We start from the raw sequence: 19,583 nt of genomic DNA, 5'->3' as shown, positions 1-19,583 counted from the left end.
AGTCAGTGAATTAATTTATGTAGAGTCCCTAGGCCATTGTCTGGCACTGAAATCACTGGGTAATTTACATGGACCAACATCATCTAGAGAGAATGAGCGGAAGCTGCCTCTCTTCCCAGTTATTACAGTGGTGTCTCTTCTTCGGGGATGACATCTGTTTAAGGAAGAGTTAGGCTCCAAAGTCATCTGGCAAGGCAGAAGTAACCCTAGTCAAAAAAAGTTTTGAAAAGACTTTGTCAGCCCACAAATATGATATATATGCTTTTGTCCTATGCGTGTATACTTGTCGAATGTAAAGTATATAATTATGAGCAGACATAAATATAATCATACAGTGTTGTTAATTATGAGAGAGACAGACATAACAACTGACTGGGAAAAAACAGATCTGTGCACTGCCCTTTCATTGAGATATTCTTGCTGGTTTTAATAAGAATGCTGACACGACACCTACGTTAGTGGTGTTGTGCTGAGGCTAAGTGAGGACCATTAGGCAGTGGCCACGTGATGCGTCTGCGGTGAGGAAGCTGGGCTGTTCCCACCAAGTGTGATCTTCTGTGATGTCCTCCAGTGACCCAGTCCTTCAGGATCACCAAGGACTGATTCTCAGAGGAAGTCAGCGTGGGACTCTGCTCAGCTGGAGAGGTTGACAGCGTAGATTCATGTGCTGTTAGGTAATTATGCTAGAAAAACATGGTGAGAAACACTGAGGCTATCTTCTGAGCTGACCAAACACTTCCGGTACATAGCTTGTAATTTGGAGGTTTTTTTCATATACGATGTTCCTATTCAGAAATGAAATCAATCAGGTTTTTGGCTGCTTGGAACGGTTCAGCCAGCTCATGAAGATTCCAACTTGCCCGCTCTTCCTGTTCATTGTTATTTTCTTTTAATCTCTATATAATCACTTTTTTTAAAAAAAGATTGATTGATTGATTGATTGATTGCTATGTTGGGTCTTTGTTTCTGTGCGAGGGTTTTCTCTAGTTGCGGCAAGTGGGGGCCACTCTTCATCGCGGTGCGTGGGCCTCTCACCATCGCGGCCTCTCTTGCTGCGGAGCACAGGCTCCAGACGCGCAGGCTCAGTAGTTGTGGCTCACGGGCCCAGTCGCTCCGCGGCATGTGGGATCTTCCCAGACCAGGGCTCGAACCCGTGTCCCCTGCACTAGCAGGCAGACTCTCAACCACTGCGCCACCAGGAAGCCCTATAATCACTTTTTAAAATCACTTCTTCTAACCATTGATTCATCAGTGACCTTCTCTGTGACCTCTCCTAATTCAGTAATGTGTTCACTGAGGTTATCTACAAAGTAATGGCTACCCACTTGGCTGGCCATATGAACAGACATTTCACTAATTCATTAATGATCAGACACCCTCACATCATTTACACCTCTTCCCAGAGGACTGGGCAAAATGTTCCAGATAGAGTTGCATATCTACAAGTCATAAATGTATACCTTTTAAATCTTTGTAAAAAATCTCTTCATGCACTTTGCCCAACTCTCTATGACAACTGAAGCCCTTGTTGCTGGATTCGGCGACCATGTATCTCGATTTTTCATGACAGTGATGCTGGGTTTATTATGGCTGAACCTAAGGGCTAAGTTCAAAACAGCCTCTTTTCTTTCCTTTTTGTTTTCCCTCCAATACCAGAACACTGTTGCTTTGGTTGAACTCGAGATAAAATAATTGGCTTTCATTTAGAGGCATGTTTTACAAAAAACGTATTTCCTTAAAACACTATACTCCCACTCAGCACAATGAGATATACTCACCTTTGGGGAGGGGGGCACACATGGATGGAGTAACAGATTAATGACCCCCATTTCAGTTTCACACCAAGGCATGGGTACACCGAGCAGAACGGCTGCTGAAGTTACCCTATTATTATTATCGTCTCTCCCGACTGAACACATAGAGTTAAATTAGTGCAAATGTCACAGGACTGCTTTCAGTTGCCTTTCAGAGTCAGTGGGGAAGGGAGAACTCATTTTGAAGAAAAATACATTTCCTATGGAAGATCTTTTCAAGTCCTTAAATACCAACTCTATTGTATTTTTTCAAATATGTTTATTAAACCACTGGCTTCCATTTTACATGCTAGCTGAATTTGGAAGGTGACATGAGTAAACACTGACATGAATTTAAGTCCTTTAAATTTGTAACAGGGAAGAATCGATTTAAATTGTTAAGAAGGGACAGGAAAGCATCTTTCAAACGTCAGAGAATTCTGTGCTATCTGAAATATTACTTAAGAAAATCCTATGCAATTTAAGAAAAACAGGATAAGGGTTAATGCAAAGTGTTGCCTTCCTTTAAGTGGATGGATCATTAAATTTGTTCATCTAAACTCTTTAAAAACCTCTAATGATTTTTATCTGCTTGTCAATGAACTCCTCCAACTTAGATCCCATCACATTGTTTCCTGCCTCCACTCAAGTAGAGAGAGCATTTACATTCAAATATAACTTTCTAACAACAAACTTATATAGAAAAGGTGTCATAAGCATAGTTGAAAGGAATAGAAGACCCCAGGAATGAAGAAAATTAAACCTTCTCTTTCTCCATTAAGAAAAAAAAAGCTTAATCACAGATATTTTACTTATATATCTTGATATACTTAGAGATCATTATACAAATTTTAATTTTTAAAAATTGTTTCCCACTGCTGTTCTTGAACTAAGTATGCACATCTATGATAAAAAGAACCCGATGAGACAGGTGGAGGTGATCATCACATCACCGCTACCCCAACTCCAATGAAGGAAAGATTTTCAGTGTTACTGGAGAAAAAAAACATCACAACTAATTACATCATTTTTCTTGGGTCCTGCGTCTACCAAGGCACGCTCAGACATACTCAACCTGTTACCACAATCCGTGATTTATCTCAAGGTTTTATTTAGTGTAATGAATACCATTTTTCTATTTAAAATGATAAACTTCTATTTCCTTAAACAGGTTGACTGGCCGAGAAGCAATCTTCTTATGTGCTATAAAAAGATATTAAAATAAGGTATTTTATTCCTAAAATAAAAGAGTCAATTGAAATGCCTTTTAAGGATGAAAATTACCATGAAAATTTGCCATTTTATATCACTGATGAACACTTCAGCTGTTTGTTCACATAGTAAAGGCAGTTGAGGTTTTCTTTTAATTTAAAATAGATCACATTCTATCTATGTAGATTATTGTGTTTCTGTTACAGAGTATCATTAACAAGTGTGCTAATGTCTAAAACCTGGGCACTGGTTTATCTATTGCCTTCCTCTATTGCTTCTATAAAACCTTTAAGTATTTAATGTCTCTTATTATGTATATGTGAGTGTGTGTATGTGTGTGTTAAGGTGAAAGACCCAGCAAAGCTGAATGGTTCAAAATAATGTAAAAACTATACTATACTTCCAACCTACCTATTTTGTCATGTAAAATATAATTTTCTAAAATAATGCATTTACGTACATTTGAAATCAAATTTGATAGCTGAATCTTTTCCGTACTACTCTTAAATGTAACCTTTAAGTAGCATTACCTGTGTTAATGTTTCTTTCCATCCTAAGAACACAAGAGTGTTTTCTATAACATTACATAAGCCTTGAACAGACATGAGAGAAAATGCTGCCAATTCTGGGGTGAAAGCTACAGTTCCCTCCAAAGCTACCACTTGACACACACACACAAATTCTACAGTACTGGAATCATTTAAAATTGCCAATATCTGGCCATTTTCAACCTATAAAAATGACAATTTCACTTTAACTTATACAGCCAGATATACCTCACCGGCTTAGAAAATGCATCAGAGAATATCCTTGACATTTACTATGCAGAAGCTGATGACAATCAACTCTACAGAAAGGGAAACCTTAATGTCACTGTACGCTCTGAAAATGTATGAACCTTTGCTCCATCTCTATTAAAACTCAACTGCATCCACTCAAAGAAAAAAGGATTTTTTAAAAAGGCGCACCAAAAAAAATATAATAAATACACTCCTGGTCTTTGTTCTATCGGATGTCCATTCAAAGGTATCGATAATGGTTACATCACCAGATTTTTAACTACAACTAGCTCCCAATATTGCATTTATGGCTCACACCAGGAATCCCTTGACCCAGCTCGACAAGCGTGAAAACATGAAATAAATGACGGTGAACAAAGGTCCAAGGGACAGCCCGCAACAATACCGCAATGCTCTCATCACTAACACTCAACTCTGCATCTGGATACTTATATCTGAAAGATTTGCAAATAGTGGCAACATTCACGCCAGATATGAACGCAAGTGGGGAACAGACTAAAGGGGAAACAAAAAACGCCTTCCAAGACAGAAACATTCATTAGCCTTCCTGGCAAGTGTCTAAAGCAAACAAGGAAACTGCAAAATAATGACTTAGTTACAAATAAACCCTTTCTAGCACAGTACCTTTTTGTGTCTGTCCCTCTTCCATATTCTCTTCCATGGCTACCTTTCTTCAGTAGAATCTGGTACAAGGAATTAATCAAAAGCTCAATTAGATGGAGGAGAAGCGAGTAATTTTTTTTTTTTTTTGTCCCTGGGAAGCTCCCCCAGCAGTGGCTTGGGTAAGTCCTCGGAGCTTAGCTCAGGCTCCCTCGCGCTTCTTGTTTGCTTGGAGACAGGCTGTCAAGTGCAATTTCATTCAAATTACTCTTCCGTGAAGATTATTAATTTTTCTTCTCAATGCTGTCCATTGTGCACCACTGTAAGCAGGTATTCAAGCAAAGAGCCTGAGAATTTTGGGGGGAAATTTGGTCTGAATCCCAGTGGCAGAGGCTCTAGGACGTGAAAGGCTTGCTTTGCATTTCAAATGGGGAAAAGAAATTGAGGTTTGTATTGAAATCTGGGCTTTAAATTGGAAACAGGCTGAGCTGGGAACAGATGGAGGGGTGTTCTCCTACAGGAAGCAGACCACCAACCCCTAATCCCCCCTCTCTGCCACCCGAGTGGGAAAGCCCAGACTCCCGGCGGTTCTTTATGCTGCGGGCTTGCTGCTCACCCAGTCAGATACGTTACAAAACTGCGTTCGCCTGTTCTCTCCTCCCCACGTATCTGGTTAATTTGATTTAAAAGTGCCAAGAAAGGATGCAATTATACCATCTCAGGGTTTATCTGTAAAAGGTTATCCTTGAGAGGGGACTTGTAAGCTCACACCTCTCAGGTTTAAAAAGATAGAGAAGTATGGTTTTCAAAAGAATGAGTATAAATCTTTAAGCCTGAGAGATATGTTTTAAGTCATTATTTCACTTCAGCGCCACGAAACTCTTGAAGGAAAGGGAGAGAAACACTGCAATTTCTGTAAAAAGAATCTGTGGACGCCTTTGTAATATACTGTTGTGATTTTCGGCCACGAAAACTGATTTTAAATGGGAATGTCTTGAAAGAGAATTGTTTCGAGGGTCGTTCTTGAGGAAGCAGAAAGAACAAATTCTAGATGAGGAACGACAGGATAAGCAATTTATAATGGGATTCTGCAGTCTGATTTGGAATGCAAATCACAATGCTGCAGTCTGGCAATAAATTAGCATTTGCACTTCAGCCTACTGAGCGACAGGGCACGATCCAAGAGTCTCCATACTTCACAAAAGGTATAGGAAGAAAAATAAACAGTATCCCTTCCCAGGGGGCATAAACCTTGCCTAGAGTATAAAGAAAGGAAGAATCCCTGTCTCCGTCTCCATCTCTAAAGAAGCAAGCACAGAGAGAAACACACATGTGCACACACACACACACACAACTGTAATTCCTTATCTTTAATAAAAAATACTTCGCCTCCTAATCACCCACAGTATACGTTTCTTGCATTATAGCATATACTTCACATACATTTTTTAAAGTGGTTCAACAGCATATTCTATATCACCCTCAAAACCATCACAAAAGCAACTATTGAGAAGAAAGGCAATTCTTGTACAACATTCCACTGTATTTCCCAAGATTTCTCCTAAAAGAATGTGTAGCCTTCTCACATCTACGATTATTTGCTATTTATTTTCTCTACTCAAACGAATTTGACCCAAAGGTAAATATAATTCAAATAAAGCAAAAGCCTATCTCCTCTGAATATATTTCAATCTGTATTCAAGGGTTCATGAGAGAGCTGCTTGCTCCGGGCATGGATTCAAAGAAGGAAACCAAGAGGGAAATCAAAGAGCCAAATCATAGCAGCGTCTCTGCTTCCACTTCTCCCCAGGCTGACATAACCTGGTATACAGTCAAAACAGAATGGAGCATTACTTCTCAGTGATATTCTTTATTCATTTAATACCACAGGAATCATCAGTGAAACAAATCATTAATAGTTAATAGCAGTAGAAAGAATAAGGCCATTTTAAGCCTTTAGAGCACTTTACAATCTACAAGACACATGCACATGCATTAACCCATTTGCAAAACAAAGAGGGAAAGTGTTATTTTCCCCCCATTTTATGTTGGAAAAAACTGAGACTCAGGGAGACCCTGGACTGGGCCAGGAAACAACCAAGTAAGTCTAAGATTCCACGTCAGCAATTCCTCGACAGAGGCTCTGAACCTGTGCTTTTCCCGCCTGCATTATCCCATTCTGAGTGTCCTCAGCAGCCTCACAAATCAGACTCAGTTCACAGCCTTCTGCCTCACCATGTGGACCACGGGAAAGAGTGAAAGGAAGATGAAAAGGAAATTTTTAAAAAATATTCACTGGGCAAGATGAGTGGAAAAGTCACTATAACTTCTTTTCTTTCTGGAAACTTTCCAGCAGAGCAACAAATTCCTATAATGATCATTTTTTTTTTTTTTTTTTGTCTAAAATAGACTTTTTCACGCACAAATTTTTAAAAGAAGACAATAGCAACTGATACTGATTTTTCAAATATGCAAAGAACCACCTAAAATCCAGGCTAAAGAGACTCTTAATGAGGAAAAACAAGCATGCACACAGCTTCCTTACCGCAATCACCTCTCAGTAAGTGGAGATTAATTTTTTTCTTGTGGTAAAATAGACATAACATAAAATGTACCACCTGAACCATGTTTAAGTGGACAGTTCTGTGGCATTAAGTACATTCACACCATTGTACAACCACCATCAACTTCCACCTCCAGAACTTCTTCACCTCCCCAAAGAGAAACTCTGACCCATTAAACACCAGTTCCTTACGTCCTTCTCTCCCACTGGAGGGCAGTTGAGTTCCTGCGGCTGATTGTTGGGTTTAGAATTGTTTTTTAAAGTCTTGATCTCATTTAAATTAAAAATATTTTGAACTACCAAGTAATTCAAAAGTAGTTCGAAAAGAAAAATGGTTGCTATTACTGCAGATTAACTTTATGAATGCGTAAATATGCTTACGTGAACCCTAAGAATTGGAAATGCTGTTTTCTAGATTGTTTTTAAGACCTTCAAGTTGAGATGACGAGATGCCTCATCTAACATTCTTTCCATCGCATCACGTTATGTTTGGCACACTGTGTTTTCAGTCATTGATTTAAAATGTATGATAGTTTATCAGTAGGAGTTTAAAAATATACTAAATGTTAAGTATGATTTCCCTTTCCAATACCGCCTAAGAAATATCTGTGAAATATATGACAATTTTCTTGTGTAAACTAGAAGACACATTGCTCACTAAACTTAAACCCTCTGTGAGAAGATATCTGCAAATAATACATAAGAGGTTAATATTCAAAATATATAAAAACTCATACAACTGAACAATAACAACAACAACAAAAAAACAACTCAGTTAAAAAAAAAGGGCAGAGGAGCTGAATAGACATTTCTCCAAAGAAGCCACACAGATGACCAACAGGCACATGACAAGATGCTCAACATCACTAATCATCAGGGAAATGCAAACCAAAACCACAATGAGCTATCACCTCATACCTGTCAGACTGGCTATTATCAAAAAGGCAAGAAATAACAAGTGTTAAGGAGGATGGAGAAAAGGGAACCCTCTTGCACTGCTGGTGGGAATGTAAATTGGTACAGCCACTAGGGAGAACAGTATGGAGGTTCCTTAAAAAACTAAAAATAGAGCTACCATATGATCCAAGCAATTCGACTTCTGCGTATTAATTTGAAGAACATGAAAACACTAATTCAAATAGATACATATGCTACATATGTACATACGTATGTACATATGTACATACATATGTACATACCCTACATTCATTATGGCATTATTTACAGTAGCCAAGCTATGTGAAGAACCTAAGTGCCCACTAATGGGTGAACGGATGAAGACATGATATACATATACAATGGAATACTACTCAGCCATAAAAAAGATGAAATCTTCCCATTTGTGACAACATGAATGGACTTGTCCAAACAAACAAACAAACAAAAAATGAAAATAAATGAACAAACCAAACCACACAAAAACAAGCATGGATACACAGAACAGAAAAGGGATACCAGAGGGAAAGGGGGGGAGGGCAAAATGGGTAAAGGGGGTCAACTGTATGATGATGGATGGAAAATAAATTTTTGGTGGTGAGCACTCCCCGGGGATACAGAAGTAGAAATAGAATGTAGTACACACGAAACGTACATCATATTATAAACCAATAATACCTCAACAAAATTTTTTTTTAAAAACCTAAACCCATTGTGAGTCCTTCTCATTTCTCTTAATTCACCTTCATTTGGAGCTTAGTGGTTCTTTAACACTTCATCTTACTTTGTAAACATCTTATTATGTAAACCAAGAAAAATCTACATACTCCTCTATTATATAATTCAATCCTGTATTATATAATTCAGTCCTCTCTGTGATACAATGTTCAAAATACAGTTAAGTAAAAAGGGTTACAGATTAAACAACAAGTGGATGGTTCCAAATACAGCATCAATTGTAAAAAATGGAAAAAAAAAAATTCAAGGCTCTTGGGTCAGATACATGGAAAAAAGGAGATGTGAAAACATGATTATCTGAACCAAGTATAGTGCACATGGCAAACAGACATAAACACTGCTTTTTATGTCTGCTTTTTTTCCCCTCAAATGTTTCAGATACAGATCCAACACTATTCTCAAGAATGAAATGTCTTGGTTGGTTTCTTCCTATATTTGGACCAAGAAAAAAATTTTTGACTGCTGGTTTAAGCTGTAGGTCAGAAATTAACTTCCATAAAATTTTCTTTTTTCATTTTTATTTTATAGTGGAGCATAGTTGATTAACTATGTTGTGTTAGTTCAGGTGTACAGCAAAGTGATTCAGTGTTACATATATATGTATCTATTCTTCTTAAAGAAAATTAAAACCACCACAAACACCTGAAGGTTTTAAATATATAGTAAAAGTAGTATAACATTCTTTGGAGTTTTATAATCGTATATGCAGTCAATTCACAGAATGACCACAGACTTTACAAGCCTTGTTAAACTGAAGTATCATTACCCCAACTTCCTTTCATTCTTTAACTGTACAAATGTTTATTTAACATTCTTACCTACACAGGAGTTTGCTGTAGGCAGGAGAGATACTAAGGACAAATCCCTGCCTGAGTGACGCTCACAGCCTAAGAGCACAAGACAGGTCAAAAATCTCAACACTGTGACAAGTGATACCCACTAAGGACAAAAAACCCAGGCTGTTACATGAGCCCACAGCAAGGATACCTACCCACTCTTTAGCTTTGATGGTTGGGAAAGTTTTCCTGTTTTCTGAGAGGGTGAGGTTGATCTGACCTGATACCCAAAGGAGGTGATATTCTCTAGGAAGAAGGGAGGGGATGGAAGAGGGGAGAAGGCAAAGGTTTTCAAGACGGTCGACACTGAATACTCAAAAGCTCATATTCTTCTGACAACGTGTAAGAGACCAACATCTGGCCACGTGGAGAGGACCCTCTTTTACTGTTTATGAGGCAAGGTGTCCAGGAGCCCTGGGCTGGAAAATCCAGTTCTGAGTCAGGGCCCTTAGTTTCCTTAGAGTAACTGAAGAGGCAGGGAGACACTCCAGAGACATGTCCTGTGCCCTAAGATTGGAGTCTTAACAAGGAGAAGATGAGAAACCTGTTATATTTTCCTCAAGAAATCATCTTCAGGAATTTCAGGCTCTTTCACACAAAGACTTGTCTTCTGCAATCTAGCAGTACTGTGTTTTCAGAGTTAGTCAAGCCACCTGTCACGTCAGTTTCGTGGCCAGTTTACAACCAGTCAATGGTTTGCCCGTGTTCTTAGGATAAAGTTCAACCTCCTGAGATTGGCTGGAAAGATGGGGCAGACATGGCAGGAACCTCCCCTCCTATCCTTCACTCACTCACCCCTTCTCATTCCTCAAAATTGTCCACTTTTAAATGTTGTTCCTTCTGCCTGAAACACTTTTCCCTCCACCCTTAGATAGCTGGATCTACTCATTTATCAGACCTCAGCATAAATGAATGTCCCCTGGCAAATCTTCCCTGACCCACAGAATAAGCGTCCTTTAGTACTGATGACACATGTCATTACAGTTATTCCCTGGCGTTTGCATTTTCTATTTATTTTCCCCACTGCCCTGCAGCCGGCAAGCCCCGGGAGGTCAAGTGCCCTCTCCCTCCACCTCCCACAAGACAAGCACATAGTAAGCTTTCCATAGACAATTATTGAATGCATGCATGCATGAATGAAATAATAGTGATGAATAACGAAAAAATCCAATGGCTTAAAATATACTTTATCGTATGTTTAGCAACTTCCACAAAGTATTTTGGAGTATGAGCAGCATTTACAATAGTTCCAGGAGACACATGTCATATTCATATATAACAAATGGTATGACTGAGGAGTTGATGACAGAATGATACAGAGATATTTCAACAAGCAAATTGTAAAACAAAACGGCAAGTGGAAAATCATTCACTGTGTGCCATGCCTCCTTAACGAAGGGAGGGCTATATTGCCATAAGCACTGATTATGGTAAGGACAGACAGAAAAATTCAAGAGAACACCCTTTAGACCAAATTTGCCCTTTCAAAATAGGAAGAATCAATTATAAGGATTTATTGTAAACCAAAGCTGAGGCTTTCAAAGCTTAAGCAACTTTCTCCAGGTGACGCAACTGGTAAATGAAGGAATTGGGATTTGAATTTTGGTCTTTCTTTCTAATTCTAAACTCACCCCCCATAAGAAGATAAGTCATTCAGTACTTAATTAACACAGTCATAAGGCACGTTATGCTAGCATTTCTTCATTTTTGAGTAAAGTCTTGGTGTTACATTAATGACTACAGACATAAGTTATACCTTAGCTGAAAGATGATTTTTTTTGCTCCATTCATTTGAATCAAAGGTCAACAATTTGGAAATCTCAATTAAGCCCAACCTTACACATCACATTGGATATTGCAAATGACAAGCCTGTAAAAATAAACAAAGAAGAACAGAATGAGAATGACAGAGACAGAGAGAGAGAAAGAACAAGAAAGAGAGGGAGGTAAACATAATGCTTGTAAAGCTTGTCAGAGGTTCTGAGTTTTGAGATACTGATTTTAAATCTGGCTTTGAATGTTCCTGCAGACACAGATGATAGGAAAAATCCTTTGAAAAAGCTGATTACACAAGATGGTGCAAAAAGAAATGATGATGAAAAATCAGATTCAAGCCTTCTCAGCTTTATAATGAGCATTCTGGTCTTTTTGGTTATACATTAGATTGCAAGTCCTTTCATGGCTGAAAAAAATATACTGGAGTCTACTCTTACATTTCCAGAGATCATCTCGGGTAACCTAAATATTCTCCTTATCTCATAAAAGGAAACTAGTCACAGACTGACAGCTTCTCTGCAAAATGCCTTCTACCAACACATTTGAACTCATGGCTCAGGCAGGCCGTAACGGGCTTCTCCCAATGGGCAGATCAAAATGAAAGGCACTTCCTTTCCTACCTCTATGTGGGGTGTGTGATTTTATGCACCGTTCCTTTTTGGTGAGTTGGATGTCTGAAGATATTTGGGTGGGTTACTGGTCTTGAGCAAGAGGCCTTTGATTGTGATCTACTCTCCATGAATTAAGGAGAAGACAAATATGCCCAAGTCCTTCATGTACCAGAAACAGCCAGAAAACATTCTCCCAAGAAAGTTTTATTGGCAATGACGCAGGGTCCATTTGGATGACAGACCATGGCTCCAGGAAGGTCGGCACACTCAAGCCTTCAAACAACACAAGAAATTTACATCTTACAAGTTCCTCTGCTCCATGTACACAGTGTTAGGTTAAATGAATCCTGGAGAATATCCCTTGGTTCCAGTCACACAAGCCATCCATTTGCAACTGTTCTTTAGGTCTTCTGTGGGATGCTCAAGTCACCCACAGTACCCCACTGCAGTTGTCCGAGAAAAATGCGAACCTATCTTTAGGCTCTGATATTGCAAATACTAAGGGAAAACTGATTTATTTGCTCCCTCCATCCCACTGCCTGAATTTCAATATCATTTGTCTACAACACGTATTTGCCAAGCATCACACATTTTTTTTTCATTTTTAACATCTCAATACAGATGCTATTTCAATATGTATTTCGTCTGTCTGTCACTGAGAGCAGAAACCATAAGTTGCACTTGTCTTCTCCCTAACCTTTCATGCAATGAGACTGAGGACAGACCTACTTTGAAGGGACAGGCTTCCCAGGGCCAGGTTTAACTCTTCTTACTCAGTAACATTTAACAAATATTTGTGTGGCACGTACTGTAGGCTAGGCACACTTTTATCTTACTGGTTATTTGCAATCCTGGGAATAAGTGGTGTTCCCATTGTATAGGTCATAAGACTGAGACTTAGAGCAGTAATTAATTTGCACAAGTTCCACAGCTCTGAAGAAGCAAAATGTGAATATAAAATCTCTCAAGATTTCATTGTTTCCATTACATTAAATGGCTCCATAAACAAAGAGAAGTGATTACTAATCACTTCCCGAAAATAAGTGATGCAAAAATATATTTAAAAGTGGCCCTTGTTGAACAGTCTTAACATTTGTAGCTAAATGAATAGGATGTCCTTATAAATTTCTAAGTATTTTTCTAGGCATCTCTTATTGTACATCCTGGGTATACCACACAGCACTGTCAATATAAACTGCACGGTAAATTTTAAATGAATTTAAATTTTCAAAAGACATTATCTTAAACTACAGGAAGTTCAAGGGACTCCTGCTCAGCGATAGTCTTTTCATTCATTAATTCATCAACTATATACTGAGTGCTTATCTTCCTCCAGACACAAATCTAACTTCTAGGGCAAGTTCAATGGAAACATATAGTAGGTCCCTGTTCTCATGGCATTTACACTCTAGGAGAAGAAAGTAAGAGGCTAAATAAACAAGCACATAAAGACAGTATCAGGTTCTGATATGTGCAATGATGAAAATAAATCAGGGAAATACACTAAAGAGTGCTCAAAAGGGCCCTGTAGCTTGTGCTGCCAATATATGAGGTTCTTGAACATTATCCATAGCCATAATAATAAATGCATATCTAAAAATCTCTAGTAGAATTTTATTATTTATTAGCTAGGAAGGAAAACAATGAAAGAGAGGTTTGAGCAGTGCTCATAAATGTTATGTATTCAGTCCAAATTGGATCTTTTGTAACCGTTTGGATGTGGTGCAACATTTTTTTTAAGTGGAACATTTTCAAGCCAGGTTGAAATCAAGGCTGTCGTTTAAAAGAAAAAGTGGCTTGTTGTATTCAATCTCAAAAACCATTTGTCATCCATCTGTATCCTGAGGCTTAGAACACCCTAAAATATTACCTAATGCTTGAATCCATTCTGTGTGTGTGCGTGTGTCCTGCGTCAGGATCAGGATTGAGACACAAGTCTCTGTGACACCCGGGCTATCACAATTTTCACTGTAAAGCTCTGCTTCTTAAATAGTACAACCAGGTGGCCATTCAGCATTTCTGAGTTGTTAATATAGTAGTTTCAACATTATGTTGACTTTTGATTACATTCATCAAAAGGAGGTAGATGCTGACATATATAAAACCGAAACAGTACACAAAACTTGGTCCTAGAAGCAAGTGGTAACAAGCAGCTTCTCTGGATGGTCGAGAGAGAAGGGAATGCAAAAATGTCCAATCCGTGCAGTGAAATCTAAAACACCTTTTGTCAGTCAACAAGTTTCTCGGGTCTCAAAAAATAGAGCTTACTGAGATTCTTATTAATGAACTCATAACCCCCAGGTCCAAATATGTCAAATCAGGCAATACAATAAAATAAGGAGCCTCTGTGAAAAAATGAATTCTATGGGTGATTTACTTCTTTAACAGGCATCCTGTCAGGTAGTAAGTACTCTGCTGTGTGCTAACTGTACCACTATCCACTATATGACTTTAGGCTAGGATAGTCTATCTCCATTTCCTCAAATACAAAATGAATGTACTGATACTTGCCCTGCTGTCTTCCCAAGGCGACTGCACCAAGTGCCAGATACTGAGCTAAGTGTTTTATATACATCATCTCATTTTACCCCTCCAACATCTTCATGAGACAGGCATCATTACTTAAAGCCATTTAGTAGGTGAGGGAAAGAACACTCCAGATGAAAGCAGATGAAACACTTCTTCCAGAAATATAAAATGCTGTACAAAATAGTGTGATTATAAACATTGTTAAAAATAAATATAATTATAACCATTGTTATAATTAAATGGGAAGAAGGAAATCGTGCTGAATGAAAAATATTAGCGCTAGAGTATCCTAGAAATTTCAAGTTGACAGCAGTACAGCCGTCCACCTGATACAATTCAGAAAAACAATGCAAAACATTTCGGGCTTATTATATGCCAGCCCCAGTTCTTAGCATTTTTGTCCATACTTTTACTCAAGAATCTTGAAAATAACTCCCTGAGGCACACACTATTGTTATCCCCATTTTACAGATGCGGAAACGGAGGAAGAGAAAGAACTTGCTCCGGGGAACAGCTTGTGAATGGCAGAGCTGGGATGAGAGACCAGACAGTCTGGTTCCTAAGCCTGTGCTCTTACTTGTAAGACTAAACCACTCCTGTGAAGTGGGCTCCAAGGGATGCAAACCAACTAGCTATTTACCCACAGCTTACGGAACAAATGGCAGGATTATTCTTCCTCTCGTAGAAGCCTTTTGGCCATTCTCTGGCCTCAGTGAGGTCAGCACAGTGCCCTGGAAGGGGCTCAGCTTAGCAATCGGTCTCCAAGGGCAGCTCTGCCAGCTCTGTACATCCTCTGTGACCTCTTTACGGTTCTGTTTCTCATTTGTAAACGAAGAAAAAGAAAGCCTATTCATTAGCGATTTTGCGGGATCAAGTGCATTCGGCACACGTCTTGGCACAGGGCACGGCTGGCTGGAACTCAGTGCATATGAGGCTTTCCCTCTGACCTCTCGAATGTGACATCACTTCAGATAATTTACTCTCCCATAAACTGCTCAGAAAAGATGAGAGAAAAGGCCTCAGGTCGTGAAGCGTTAGGCTTTCAATGAACTATTATTGTCTTGAGTCATAAGGTAATCCACTTTGTAAAAACAATGTTATCCTGAGTATCTATAAATAGGAATTTTTTTTTCTTCCTAAAACAGTGTGTATTGATTTTCTCAGGGGTCAGTAGGTTCCCTTTGATACACTGGGGGGACTGGTCCAGTTTAGCAATCCCTGGGTCAATTCTATACCTGCCCAAGCCATAGGTCTGCCTAAACAAACTGACCACAAAGCAGAATTGTCCTGCAACTGTTGTCTGGTTGGGTATGATACCTACAGGCTGCTCGTAAACCACTATGAAATAACTGAGAGCATGCGACTTTTCACACTATAAACTGTCCAAGGCTTAGTAAAGGGCGTAATTTTGACATAACCTCATTTTAAAACTTTAAGAGTTCCTGAAGTAGACAAAATTAGGCAGGTGGCAACCTCACTATATGGTTTCAAGACAACAGTTATTCTTTGCAAAGTGGTTCTACTGTTTACAGACCAAATAAAATCCCTAGCGATGGTCATGACAATCATAATAAGAGCTAATGCTAGATGAGCCTTTTTGACGTGCCAGGCACTGTTCTAAGAACATGACGTGTATTTCCCCATTTCATCTTCTCAACAACTCTGTGAGGTAGGTACTGTTATCATTCCCATTTTGTAGAGAGCAAAACTGAAGCACAGACTGGCAGAGTTGAGACTCAAAGCAGACAGTCCGCCTGCAGAGGGCACACCCTTCCATTTTAAGAAAATAAGTGAGCACATAAAACAGAAGGTTCTTATTATGTTTGTAATGGACGCATGCCGCCACTCTGTGTTTATTTATTTTCCTTATTTTATCTGTTCAGCTTCATATGCAGCCTCCATTATTCTGATTTCTCTCTCCGCTGACTCACTGACTTATATTTTCTGACTTATTTTTGTCTGTAATCCCATACAGGTCCTTGGCTAACTGGGCTAAGAAAAAAATAAGTGGACTGAACAACTTTATATTTAATTTGGCGATTTTAACTCAATCCCTGAACTTAAATAAATCCAAATGCTGATCACACTTGATTCATTTATCTCATTTATTTATCTATTTTTTAAAAACTTATACAAAAATTCCTTTTAACTGGAAATAATATAGAATCCATTTCTTCTTGCCCTTTTATTGTCAACTAGTAATTAAAGCTAGAGTTTTATCAAAACAGAGTGGTTGAGAGAAATGCCCTTTATTTAATTACTATGAATCCCTGTAGAGCTACAATCTGGATAAATTAAACCCATTAGATAGAAACAAAATGATATTTGAATCTAACAGATTACATACTTAAATCTGAAGACACCAAGAAAGGACAAGAAAAAATTATTAGTCAAACCGAAGGCAGTTTTGAGTGGCTGCTCTATTTATTATAACGTTACCTCCTTTGGCACATTTTTTTAAACAAAAGCTTAAAGCACTTGGCTTACATTCCCAGAGTCTCAATTACTTTATGACTTGACTGTAGAGAGTAATTTATTTTGAACAGACCAGTGCCCCAGTGAATCAAATACAAATTCCTCAACATGAAATGGGAACTATTCCACTGATGGGCTCTATGTCAGGAACATAACATCTTCTTTCTCCGTTTTGCAAAGCAAATCCATGCTTTAATTAGATTAATTGACAGGCTTATCCCACCCCTCTCCACCTCCTTGAAGGGCCCCTGCAATTTGATTTCCATTCACTTCATCCCTTACTATTGCTCTCAAAAGTCACGGATAGAACTTGTGATTTCTGAATTTAAGGGCCAGTTTACCATTTTCATTCTAGATGACTTCTCAACGCTCAAAGTGCCTCACTGATGCTGCATTGTCTAGATCAGCACCCTGTTCATCTTTCCTCTGCCAATTCCCTGTCTCCTTTTCTTGTTTCTTTCTTTTTTTAAAAATTAATTTATTAATTTATTAATTTATTTTTGGTTGTGTTGAGTCTTCGTTTCTGTGCAAGGGCTCTCTCTAGTTGTGGCGAGCAGGGGCCACTCTTCATTGCGGTGCGCGGGCCTCTCACTATCGCGGCCTCTCTTGTTGCGGAGCACAGGCTCCAGATGTGCAGGCTCAGTAGTTGTGGCTCACGGGCCCAGTTGCTCCGCGGCATGTGGGATCTTCCCGGACCAGGGCTCGAACCGGTGTCCCCTGCATTGGCAGGCAGATTCTCAACCACTGCGCCACCAGGGAAGCCCCAGGGAAGCCCCTCTTGTTTGTTTCTTAAAATGCTGGCTCTCTAATCTCTTAAAGAATCCAGCAATTAATTTAATAACCAGCAAACAAACAAACAAAAAAACGATTATTCTTAGGCTGACTGACTCTAAAAATATTTTTAATCTTGACCTCTCCCAAGTAGTTGAGATTTAAGCCTTCACCTCAACTAAATATGTTAATAAATTATAATTAATAAGTTAATAAATTACTAGATAAGATAGTCAGTTTTCCCTTTTATAAATTAATAGACAGTAAAAGGGGAAGCTAAATATTTTTTTCTTTATAAATACAAGGAGTATAAAACAAAATAGTATAGTATATAATGTAATGGACTTCTAAGAAATATCCTGGCTGTTCCAAGGATTTTGTTTCAGGACAATATATTATTATATTATAACTAGTAATACTAATATTAATGTATTATTTCAATTCAAAATTACTAGTGTAGTTCTTATTATGCATCAGAAATTGTGCAAGGTACCAACAACACAGAAATTAATTAAGCCTATCTGCCCACCAAGAACTTAACATCTGCTTAGGATCTGGCAGAAGGAACCAACAGTAGCTGAAGCAAAAGGAAGGATTAACTTGTGTAATTTTATTTTTTTAGAAAATTTTAACACAGATGACAGAAATTAGATGATTTTATACCTTGATCTCTATTTTCCCATTTCCAAAAACCATACAAACTTTTTAAATTTATTAAAGTATAAATATTATATTTATCTGGTATATTATTCAAGGCTCTTTTGGTGCAAGAGATAGAAAGCAAACTCCTACAACCTTAAACCAAAGGGCAGTTTCACGTGTACATCCACAAAGTGGCCCAGTCTTGACAGAGGAGTGTCTGGTCACAAGAACGCCTGCCTACACCCAAAAAGATGAGAAAGGTTTTCCGGCCTCTACTATTTCTGTCATGTGACACCACCATCTCTGTTCCAGGCTTTCCCCGCCAAGCAGGGAATATGGTTAACACCACCTAGCCTCAGTGTTCAATGTTCACCTCCAAGCAACAACAGAAGGGTCATTCCTCATTCCAACTGGCGGGAAATTTACTGGGAGAACCATTTCCACCAAAACATGAAAAGGTTCTGTTCCCAGGAGATAAGAGGAGCTGGGCAGGCGATGGGAAATGTCTTCTCTGGATAGGCTTTTGACAAAAAGGCAAAAACATCATCAGCAAGAAATTCTGGATAAAACTATTAAAGACTCCTAGCGAGGAAAGTAAAGAAAGAAGACAAAATGTTTAAGCGTATGAGCCAGTGAAAAGGGCAGAGAGTCGAGAGTTGGTAGGAAAAATTACAGAAAGTGAAACAAAACATCATGTCAGGCAGGTTTAGAGAGGACCCTTCCTCCCGGCCCCCTACTCCCAACCACAGCAGAACCACTCCATAACACAGGAAAACTGGTAGACCCTTGGAGGAAGGCATTAAAATTGATAATGAGTTAAATTCTTTCAATCAGTAGTAACAAAATAGCCGGTGCAAGGCATTCTCCTGGGAACTGCAAAGTATTCAAGAAAAAAAAAAGTTGACTAAGAAACAGATTCCAATCTCAAAAACCTGATCAGGAAGAAGCTAACATACATGGTACATTACCTCATATTGTTATTAAGCACCACTAGGCTGGTATCAACAAGAAACCACTGGAGACGGAAGAGGGGGTGGAGAAGATCAGCTCATCTGGGATAAGATCAAGGAAGAGGCAGCATCTGCAGTGGACTTAGGAATCTCTACCAAGGCACGAGGTTGCGCGGAGATTCTCAGCGTCACACAGGAAACTAAACAGTAAATCTAGCGCTGAAGTTAAAAGGCCAGAGTATATACAAGCCTAGTGTAACTCTCCATCCTGGAAGTCAAAACCAAAACTGGACGCGTGCTTGATTAGCGTCCTTCTTTCTTCTACTCACAGCCAATGGCTTATCTTTGCTA

The 19,583-nt window shown here is 38.8% G+C and overlaps 1 protein-coding gene across 2 annotated transcripts in view; it reads right to left on the bottom strand.

Moving 5' to 3' along the window:
- GPM6A (glycoprotein M6A) overlaps positions 1-19,583 on the bottom strand; it is a 260,268-nt gene that overhangs the window by 130,584 nt on the left and 110,101 nt on the right. The window contains exon 1 of one of the 2 annotated variants that reach the window (XM_036838927.1): positions 4,430-4,970. The exons of the other annotated variant lie outside the window; for it this stretch is intronic. Coding sequence (XP_036694822.1) covers positions 4,430-4,466 — 37 coding nt within the window. The 5' untranslated portion in view covers positions 4,467-4,970. Of the gene's footprint in view, positions 1-4,429; positions 4,971-19,583 lie in introns of those variants that run through there. 2 annotated transcript variants of the gene reach the window in all.

This window comes from Balaenoptera musculus, chromosome 21 (genome assembly GCF_009873245.2).
Source record: "Balaenoptera musculus isolate JJ_BM4_2016_0621 chromosome 21, mBalMus1.pri.v3, whole genome shotgun sequence".
In the NCBI taxonomy this organism is placed as follows: domain Eukaryota; kingdom Metazoa; phylum Chordata; class Mammalia; order Artiodactyla; family Balaenopteridae; genus Balaenoptera; species Balaenoptera musculus.
The sequence above is the reverse complement of the archived record's forward strand: the minus strand, read 5'-3'. Positions and strand labels throughout refer to the sequence as shown.